An 11,099-nucleotide genomic window follows, 5' to 3' on the forward strand; every position below is an offset into this window, starting at 1 on the left:
ACTCTCCTGTTACTTCGCGCGGTACAGACTTTCCTCCCAATTCCTGTAATCCTGGTTCCTCTGCTCTAACAAACGCTGCTTGGTTCTGTGTTGGTGGGTGTTCTGTAACGGCGTTCCCTCCTCCTCTTCATCCGAGAGGAGGAGCAGGGATTAAACCAAGGTGCAGCGTGTTGAAATGACATGATGAAATTTTATTAAACAAGACAAAACGAACTATACTTGAAACTAAACAAAATAACAAAACGAATGTAGACAGACTTGGACCACGAACTTACATTGTAACACGAAGAAACGAACGAACAAGTACTTACTACAAACAAACGAAACGAACGAAACAGTCCCGTATGGTGGTAACATAGACACAGACACGGAGACAACCACCCACGACAAACAATGTGAAAACACCTACCTTTAATATGATTCTCAAGTCAGAGGAGATGAAAACCACCTGCCTCTAATGAGAAACCATATTAGTACCCATTTAAACCAACATAGAAAAGAAAACGTAGACTGCCCACCCAAACTCACGTCCTGACCAACTAACACATACAAAAACTAACAGAAAACAGGTCAGGAACGTGACAATATAAAGATCCAGTCCAATTAAAAAATTGGAGACCTCTTACACTTCAGTGTTGTGATGCAAAAATCCTAGCAAAATGCTTGGCGCATAGAATAAAAAAAGTTTTGTCAGATATTATTCATCCTAATCAGACAGGTTTTTTACATGGACGATACATTGGAGATTATATAAGGCAAGTACTGGAAACAATAGAACACTATGAAATATCAGGACACCAGGCCTGGTTTTCATAGCTGATTTTGAAAAGGCTTTTTGATAAAGTACGACTGGAGTTTATATATAAATGCCGAGAATATTCAATTTTGGGGAATCTCTTATAAAATGGGTTAAAATGATGTATAGTAACCCTAGGTGTAAAATAGTAAATAATGGCTACATCTCAGAAAGTTTTAAACTATCTAGAGGAGTAAAACAAGGTTGTCCACTATCGGCATATCTATTTATTATTGCCATCGAAATGTTAGCTGTTAAAAATTAGATCAAACATTAATATTAAGGATTAGAAATCCGTGGCTTAAAAACTAAGGTGTCATTGTACGCTGATGATTTCATGTTTTTCTTTTAAACCACAACTAGAGTCTCTCCAGGGCCTCATAGAGGATCTAGATACCCTTTGCTATCCTCTCTGGATTAAAACCAAATTATGATAAATGCCATATTACGTATTGGATCACTAAAAAATACACATTTTATATTGCCATGTAGTTACCAATTAAATGTCTGACGGAGATGTGGACATACTCGGTATAAAATCCCAAAAGAAAAGAAATGATCTCACTCCAATTACATTTTTATAGAAAGTTAGCAAAAATAATAAGATCTTGCTTACCATGGGAAAGGAAAATCTGTCTATTTGTGGAAAAATCACCCTGATTAACTCATATCACAGTTTACCTATTTGCTTATGGTTTTGCCTACACCTAGTGACCTGCTTTTTAAATATATGAACAAAAAAGATTCCATTTTATTTGGAACGGCAAGCCAGATAAAATTAAAAGGCCTATTTATATAACGAATATGAATTCGGAGGAGCAAATTATTTAAATATTTAAAGCATTAGGACCTCTCACTAAAGGCATCAGTCATACAAAAGTTATACTTAAATCCAAACTGGTTCTCTAGTAAATTGGTACGAATGTCTCATCCTATGTTCAAGAAGGGCCTTTTTCCTTTATTCAGATTACAACCTGCTCACTTTCGGTTGTTTGAAAAGGAAATAATCTCCAAAATATCCTTATTTTTAAACAAGCCTTTGAAAGTTTGGTTGCAAATTTCAGTTTAATCCACTGAAAGGACGGAACAAATAGTTACAACAAATATTGTGGTTAAATTCAAATATAGTAATTGATAAAAAAAAAGTATTTATCGAAGAAATGTTTAAAAAGGTATAATTTTTGTGAATGATATCATAATAGGACTGGTGGAGTTATGTCACACATGCAGCTAACACAGACATATGGAAATGTCTGCTCTACCCAAAATTACAACCAATTATTGCAGCATTACCACAAAAATGAAGAGGCAAGTAGAAGGGAAAAAAGTAAGGAACTTGTATGTCGGCCCTGTATTAAAGAACATAAATGGTTAAAGAAAAGTGTGATAAATAAAAACATTACCAATTTCATTTAAGGACCAAAAAACTGACAGCTGTGCCATATAAATTGCAAAATAGTTGGGAAGAGATTTTCGATGTACCCATTCCATGGCACATGGTTTATGAATTTGATACGCAAAACAACGCCGGATTCAAAACTTCGAATTTTCAATTTAAATTACTGTACAAAATTCTTGCAACTAATAGAATGTATATATATATGGGGTATACAATCTTCCCAGCTCTGCAGATTCTGTTGTGAGGAGGCAGAGTCATTAGATCATTTATTTTGGTATTGTCCATATGTAGCTCGTTTTTGGTCACAGGTCCAGGAATGCTGAAGAATTGCAACATTTGCCTAGAACTAACGCTACAGATAGCAATACTGGGGGATTTGAAAAGCCATAGTCAATCAATCAATAATATAATAATTATTTTAGCAAAAATGTTTATTTTTAATTTACAATCTGTAGAAGCTATGAGAATAGGAAGGTTCAATCTTTTGTGAAGCATCACAGCACAGTTGAAAAATATATGGCAAATAAAAATCCGAAATGATGATGTTGGAAGATAGATGGAGGGGTTGAGTGGAACTGAAGGGTGGGACTAATAACAAGATAAACTGTAGGGCATACGGATCTGTGAAATGTGTATAGGTGCGGAGCTTTTGTGAAATAGCACAGTTACAAGTGGAAATAAAATTGGATGGACAACAGAAATAGAGGAGGACTAAGAACAAACAAGAGAGAACTATTTAAAGTGGACTGTGTCTGTAAATGGGTATAAAGTATATAAATTGAAGGTAAAAGCAGAAGTGTTTATTAGTTTACTCCATTGGGGACGGTGGTAGGGTTGCGGGGAATTAAATAAAGGTATATTCTTTAAAAAAGTATGTATGTCTATATAGGTATGTGTATGTAATATATGTGTATATGTATGCATGCGTGTATGGATATATATATTTACCCCAAAAAATTATGGGGGATTGGAAATGATGCAGACAATTACATTGGAAGCAACATTCTTTCCGCAATATTAAGCTGATCCACCCCCCCAAAAAAATAAAATAATAATAATAATATTTTTTTAAATAAATAAACACCACTCAATATCAGTTTTGAAATACAATATAGCCTATTAACTTGTCGACAAATTAATCAATTATACTGTATGTTGGATTCACATCTCCAACCAAAAATAAAAGTTAAAGAATGGCATTAAGCCAGTGGCTCAGATGGAACTATCCAAGCAGTAGATACAGCTCCTATAAATGTTGATATTTGGTTGCGTTTTCAACCAAACACAATTCAATATAACTTTTTCAATACAGTAAATAGCCTAAAGTTAAGACCATCTTACAAACTAATGTAACAGTATTTATTCAACCTTAAAATGAGTAACACATCCATGGCCACATTTTGAGGTTACTGTAACTATACATTTCTTCTTATGTAATCATATAAAGCGTGCATGTTCAAGATAGCATGCAAAGGTCATTGCAGGTCTGTGGAGATCTTCACAATTGCTGTAATAATCTGCGCAGAATCTCAAACGGCATTGATTACTTGCACCATGTACATTCGGTTCTGATATTAGATGAAGCACAGATGTATAAATAAGCAAAATATCAGGTACATCAAGAGCTTTGGGGAGCTGCTGGACTATGAGCACAAGGTGTCCAGCGAGTGAGTTGACATGTACACAGTGACACCAGGCACCCACCACATCTTCACCAGCACAGAGACTTCTGAGGGTCCTCACACCATATTTCTCTGTAACAGCTTTCTAGACATCCTGGTCAAAATCCATAACGGGCACAATGACGTGTTCCCCACCATGGCTCAGTGTGTCATAGAGTACAAGCAGAAGTTTGGCTTTGACCTTTTCATCAGCAGCAACGCTTCTACATCTGCATTGCTTGCTGTTTGGGCTTTTAGGCTGGGTTTCTGTATTACACTTTGTGACATCTGCTGATGTAAAAAGGGCTTTATAAATACATTTGATTGATTATTTGAATACTTTCTGGATCGCTTCTACACCAACAGGGTATCCTTCCGCATGCTCATCAACCAGCACTGTAAGTACACATCATCAGCCAATAAGCATGTACAGTACTGTGGGCTTTTTATATATGCGTGTCAGAAGTTCAGTCTAAAATCGTGCATGTGTATGACTTATAGTGGATGTTATGACTTATAGTGGATGTCATGACTTACAGTGGATGTTATGACTTATAGTGGATGTTATGACTTATAGTGGATGTTATGACTTATAGTGGATGTTATGACTTATCTTGTTTGGGCTGCAGGGGCAGTATTGAGTAGCCTGGATAAAAGGTGCCCATTTCAAACGGCCTCGTACTCAATTCTTGCTCGTACAATATGCATATTATTATTACTATTGGATAGAAAACACTCTCTAGTTTCTAAAACCGTTTGAATTATATCTGTGAGTAAAACAGAACTCATTTTGCAGCAAACTTCCTGACAGGAAGTGGAAAATCTGAAATCGATGCTCTGTTCTAGGGCCTGCCTATAAATGTGCTTGATATGTATTAGTATACATGCACTTCATACGCCTTCCACTAGATGTCAACAGGCATTGAGAGAAGAAATGGAGTGTATAACATGATCTGAGGTCGAATAAAAGCTCTTGGCATGACGTGACACCAATTTCCTGTTTTCTGGAACGCGCGAGAAGGGACCTGGTATTGCCTTCTGAAAAAGCTGTCGTTATAGACGACTAATATCTCCGGCTTTGATTTTATTTGATAAATGTGACAATATCATCGTAAAGTATGTTTTTTCAATATAGTTTTATTAGATTATTGAAATTTTTTCGGGACGTTAGGCGTGTTGCTTTGTCTGCGTTTGTTCACGAAGGAGAGCTTCGCGCCACTTTGCTAGCTTTCCGTGCTAATTGACTGGAGAAGAGGACATTCTAAAACCAAACAACGATTGTTCCCGACAAAGGACCCCTTGTACAACATTCTGATGGAAGATCATCAAAAGTAGGACCCATTTTATGATGCTATTTCATATATCTGTCAACATCGTGGTACTTAGTAGTTTGCGCCCAGATTTTGGGCCCTCTCTCGCTATAACTAAGCTGGATGTCGTAATGAAGTTATTTTTAGAATTCTAACACGGGGATTCGATTAAGAACTAGTTATCTATCATTTCTATACAACATGTATTTTTTAGTAACGTTTATGAATAGTTATTTGGTCAGAATGTTGAGTTGTCATAAAAAATAATCCGGACATTCTGGGAAAAAGATGCTACGTTAGACACTGTTAACACCTGATTTCAGCTCTAAATATGACAATTTTCAGAAACAAACATAAGGTATAGTATATACCTGATGTTATAGGACTGTCATCTGATGAAGCTATCAAGGTTAGTCAAAATTATATATCTTTTGCTGGTTTGTTACGATCGCTAACTTTTGCTGCTGGTAAATGGCTTGTGTTTTGGCTATTGTGGTAAGCTAATATATAATGCTATATTGTGTTTTCGCTGTAAAACACTAAGAAATCGGAAATATTGGCTGGATTCACAAGATGCTTGTCTTTCATTTGCTGTACACCATGTATTTTTCAGAAATGTTTTATGATGAGTATTTAGGTATTTCACGTTGGTGTCTGTAATTACTCTGGCTGCTTCGATGCTATTTGTGACGGTAGCTGTGATGGTAGCTGCAATGTAAAACTGATTTATACCTCAAATATGCACATTTTTCGAACAAAACATAGATTTATTGTATAACATGTTATAAGACTGTCATCTGATGAAGTTGTTTCTTGGTTAGTTTGGTTGGTTCTTGGTTAGTTAGGTTGGTTTTGTGCATGCTACCTGTGCTGTGAAAAATGTCTGTCCTTTTTTGTATTTGGTGGTGAGCTAACATAAATATACGTGGTGTTTTCGCTGTAAAACATTTAAAAAATCGGACATGTTGGCTGGATTCACAAGATGTTTATCTTTCATTTGCTGTATTGGACTTGTTAATGTGTGAAAGTTAAATATTTCTAAAAAATATATTTTGAATTTCGCGCCCTGCACTTGAGCTGGCTGTTGTCATAAGTGTACCGACATCGGGCTTGCAGCCATAAGAATTAAAGTGGATGTTATGACTTATAGTGGATGTAATGACTTATAGTGGATGTTGATGAAGATCTTGATAAGATGATACTTTGTGTTACAGCACTCATTTTTGGTGATGGCAGAACCACCTCCCATCCCAAGCACATTGGAAGTATTGATCCTACCTGCAACGTCCCTGAGGTGGTGAAAGGTGAGCAGAATTAAATTAAACTGATCCTAATCCTTGTCAAATGGTAACTCTGAGTCAGGCTGCATCTGGTAAACAACTTATTGAAGTAGTATTCAATGAAGGGTCTGTGTTGTGTACACCCTCAGGTTGGTCAATGTTGAACACAATGCCACACACTGTAAGTCTTCTGTGTGTCTGTCCTGCTGCTTCATGACTATTTACCCAATGTTCTGCTGCTTCATGACTATGTACCCAATGTCCTGCTGATTCATGACTATGTACCTAATGTTCTGCTGATTCATGACTATGTACCCAATGTTCTGCTGCTTCATGACTATCTACCCAATGTCCTGCTGCTTCATGACTATTTACCCAATGTCCTGCTGCTTCATGACTATTTACCCAATGTCCTGCTGCTTCATGATTATTTACCCAATGTCCTGCTGCTTCATGACTATTTACCCAATGTTCTGCTGCTTCATGACTATTTACCCAATGTTCTGTTGATTCATGACTATGTACCCAATGTCCTGCTGCTTCATAACTATTTACCCAATGTCCTGCTGCTTCATGACTATTTACCCAATGTTCTGCTGCTTCATGACTGTTTACCCAATGTTCTGCTGCTTCATGACTATTTACCTAATGTTCTGCTGCATTCATGACTATGTTACCCAATGTTCTTCTGCTTCATGACTATTTACCCAATGTCCTGTTGATTCATGGACTATGTACCCAATCTCTGCTGCTTCATGACTATTTACCCAATGTTCTGCTGCTTCATGACTATTTACCCAATGTTCGCAGCTTCATGACTATCTACCCAATGTCTGCTGCTTCATGACTATCTACCCAAATGTTCTGCTGCTTCATGACTATTTACCTAATGTCCTGCTGCTTCCTGACTCTTACTAATGTTCTGCTGCTTCATGACTATTTACCTAATGTTCTGCTGCTTCATGGACTATTTACCCAATGTTTGCTGCTTCTGAATATTTACCCAATGCCTGCTGCTTCATGACTATTCTACCCAATGTCTGCTGCTTCATGACTATTAACCAATGTCCTGCTGCCTGTCATGACTATTTACCTAATGTCCCTGCTGCTTCATGACTATTTACCCAATGTTCTGCTGCTTCATGACTATTTACCTAATGTCCTGCTGCTTCATGACTATTTACCTAATGTCCTGCTGGTTCATGACTATTTACCTAATGTTCTGCTGCTTCATGACTATTTACCCAATGTTCTGTTGCTTCAGGGCAGCAGATAGCCTAGCCGTTAAGAGCATTGGGCCAGTAACCGAAAGGCTGTTTGTTCGAATCCCCGAGCCGACAAGGTGAACATCTGTCAACGTGCCCTTGAGCAAGGCACTTAACGTTCATTTCTCCTGTAAGTCGCTCTAGATAAGAGCATCTGCTAAATGGCTAAAATGTCACATGTAAATGTCATGACTATTTCCCCAATGTTCTGCAGATGCCTGTGAGACAGCTAAGATGCTCTGTGAGCAGTACTACAGGGTTGCCCCTGAGCTGAAGAGACAGAAGAGTATTTATTGTATGCTTCAATGTAATTAATAACACTGAGCAATATGCATTATAAACTAATTATAGATATGTATGCATTTATGATGCAATATTGGTAAGATAGAAGGCACTGGTGCCTATATTGTAAACGTCTGAGTATAAGCTATGCTCTTGGTTAGAATGTGGCAAGTTTATTAGCTAGAATAGAAAAGTCATCTGGAATGGAAAGTTAGCCTCATCTTAGAGTTTCTAGAAAAGTTTGTGTTCATACGCACATCCTTAAAAACATAGGTGCTGAGCTAATAAAGAATACCTGAAAAGAACAGGAAGACCCGAACACTGTTTATGCTCCCAGTTAACTGCTTTATAGACAACGCTTCGATCTGAACCGGATCTTCATCAGGTCGTCCAGGCCTCCCTATTCTTTTCAACTCATCTTAGAGTTTCCCATTGGCTTCTGTCTGAAACTGCAAATGTCAGCAGGAGATGCAGCAGATCCAATGAATATCTATTCCATGTGATATTGCATGAAACATGACTACTGTAATGATATATGAATAGAGGATGATTGATAAATATTGATTGGCTATATTTCCCATAAACATACATGTCCCTCTTTTCTCAGCCAAGGACCCTTCCAAGGCTATCCAGGTGGTTTATGTGCTATCTCACCTGTTCCATATGCTGGTTGAGCTCTTCAAGGTTAGTGGTATTTATGTTGTACCAAAATAAAGTTTCTGTAGGCTATCAATTAACTGGTCGTAATTGGTACTGTAGTGTATGTGTGAAGTCCTTCCTTATTGCCTGTATCATGTTGTATTTACACTGAGTGTACAAAATATTAGCAACATCTGCTCTTTCCATGACATAGACTGACCAGATGACTCCACGTGAAAGCTATGATTCCATATTGATGTCACTTGTTAAATCCACTTCAATCAGTGTAGATGAAGGGGAGGAGACAGGTTAAAGAAGGATTCTTAAGCCTTGAGGCAATTGAGACATGGATCATGTATGTGTGCCATTCAGAAGGTGAATGGACAAGACAAAAGATTTAAGTGCCTTTGAACAATGTATGGTAGTAGGTGCCAGGCGCACCGGCTTGAGTGTGTCAAGAACTGCAACGTTGCTGGGTTTCTCATGCTCAACAGTTTGCCGTGTGTATCAGAAATGGTCCACCACCCGAAGGACATCCAGCCAACTTGACACAACTGTGGTAAGCATTGGAGTCAACATGCTCCAGCATCCCATGTGTTTGTCTCTGACCTCCAGGCTCTGTCCAGCGAGTCCTTTGAGCATCTCCCGGTCTTCAACAAGTCAGCGTGGAGACACTACCAGACCGGCCCTGAGCCAGACGACTGGAGCAACCTGTCCTACAGTGACAAAATACTGTGTAAAACTAAAAGATTGGTTTGTCATGTTATGGCAGTATGCAATGGATTTCAGTAGATAAAGGGATGATCCAGTTAGTATGTATGTGTGTGTGACTAAGTGTTACTCAGGATGCTAGTAGGTCAGTATTTGAAAGCTTGATATTGCAACATGCTACTGTAAGTTTATAAGAGATTCTAATCACTTTGGATGCTTAAGAAATGCATAGGGCAGTATCAGAATACTTTGAGACATATCCTACTTTAGATTGCTTTAAAAACATTTGTCCCAAAGGCCTCAAATTAAATAAAATAATTAAATAAGAAACAATACTGTGCAGCCGTATTCATCGACCTGGCCAAGGCTTTCGACTCTGTCAATCACCACATCCTCATCGGCAGACTCAACAGCCTTGGTTTCTCAAATGATTGCTTCGCCTGGTTCACCAACTACTTCTCCTACAGAGTTCAGTGTGTCAAATCTGAGGGCCTGTTGTTTGGGCCTCTGGCAGTCTCTATGGGGGTGCCACAGAGTTAAATTCTTGGGCCGACTCTCTTTGATCTTGCTGCTGGTGAGTCTCTGATCCACCTCTACGCAGACGACACCATTCTGTATACTTCTGGCCCTTCTTTGGACACTGTGTTAACAACCCTCCAGACGAGCTTCAATGCCATACAACTCTCCTTCCGTGGCCTCCAACTGCTCTTAAATACAAATAAAACTAAATGCATGCTCTTCAACCGATCGCTGCCTGCACCTGCCCGCCCGTCCAACATCACTACTCTGGACGGTTCTGACTTGTGGACAACTACAAATACCTAGGTGTCTGGTTAGACTGTAAACTCTCCTTCCAGACTCACATAAAACATCTCCAATCCAAAGTTAAATCTAGAATTGGCTTCCTATTTCGCAAACAAAGCATCGTCCACCCATGCTGCCAAACATACCCTCGTAAAACTGACCATCTTACCGATCCTCGACTTCGGCGATGTCATTTACAAAATAGCCTCCAACACCCTACTCAACAAATTGGATGCAGTCTATCACAGTGCCATCCGTTTTGTCACCAAAGCCCCATATACTACCCACCACTGCGACCTGTACGCTCTCGTTGGCTGGCCCTCGCTTCATACTCGTCGCCAAACCCACTGGCTCCAGGTCATCTACAAGACCCTGCTAGGTAAAGTCCCGCCTTATCTCTGCTCGCTGGTCACCATAGCAGCACCCACCCGTAGCACGCGTTCCAGCAGGTATATCTTGTCACCCCCAAAGCCAATTCCTCCTTTGGCCGCCTCTCCTTCCAGTTCTCTGCTGCCATTGACTGGAACGAAATACAAAAATCTCTGAAACTGGAAACACTTATCTCCCTCACTAGCTTTAAGCACCAGCTGTCAGAGCAGCTCACAGATCACTGCACCTGTACATAGCCCATCTATAAATAGCCCATCCAACTACCTCTTCCCCTACTGTATTTATTTATTTATTTTGCTCCTTTGCACCCCAGTATTGCTACTTTGCACACTCATCTACTGTCAAATCTACCATTCCAGTGTTTTACTTGCTATATTGTATTTACTTCGCCACCATGGCCTATTTATTGCCTTTACCTCCCTTATCTCACCTCATTTGCTCACATTGTATATAGACTTATTTTTCTACTGTATTATTGACTGTATTTTTGTTTACTCCATGTGTAACTCTGTGTTGTTATATGTGTCGAACTGCTTTGCTTTATCTTGGCCAGGTCGCAGTT

General features: G+C 38.8%; 1 protein-coding gene across 1 annotated transcript; it reads left to right on the top strand.

Annotated features, from left to right (window-relative positions):
• Positions 1 to 3,347: 3,347 nt before the first annotated feature.
• LOC111963718 (pyruvate dehydrogenase (acetyl-transferring) kinase isozyme 3, mitochondrial-like) lies at positions 3,348 to 10,572 on the top strand. Its single transcript, XM_070443489.1, has 8 exons — positions 3,348 to 3,391; positions 3,809 to 3,851; positions 3,921 to 4,077; positions 4,189 to 4,254; positions 6,381 to 6,470; positions 7,926 to 8,006; positions 8,601 to 8,677; positions 9,248 to 10,572. The coding sequence occupies exons 1-8, from the start codon at positions 3,348 to 3,350 to the stop codon at positions 9,422 to 9,424; spliced, it is 735 nt and encodes a 244-aa protein (XP_070299590.1). The 3' UTR covers positions 9,425 to 10,572.
• Positions 10,573 to 11,099: the final 527 nt, after the last annotated feature.

This window comes from Salvelinus sp. IW2-2015, linkage group LG5, assembly GCF_002910315.2.
Source record: "Salvelinus sp. IW2-2015 linkage group LG5, ASM291031v2, whole genome shotgun sequence".
Taxonomy (NCBI): Eukaryota; Metazoa; Chordata; class Actinopteri; order Salmoniformes; family Salmonidae; genus Salvelinus; species Salvelinus sp. IW2-2015.

Bases quoted from the DNA above. Each gene is read 5' to 3' on its own strand.
- LOC111963718 (XM_070443489.1), top strand. From the start codon at position 3,348: ATGTTGGATTCACATCTCCAACCAAAAATAAAAGTTAAAGAATG. The intron at 3,392-3,808 runs GCATTAAGCCAG...GCAAAATATCAG, and splicing joins AAAATAAAAGTTAAAGAATG to GTACATCAAGAGCTTTGGGG. The intron at 4,255-6,380 runs GTAAGTACACAT...TTTGTGTTACAG, and splicing joins CATGCTCATCAACCAGCACT to CACTCATTTTTGGTGATGGC.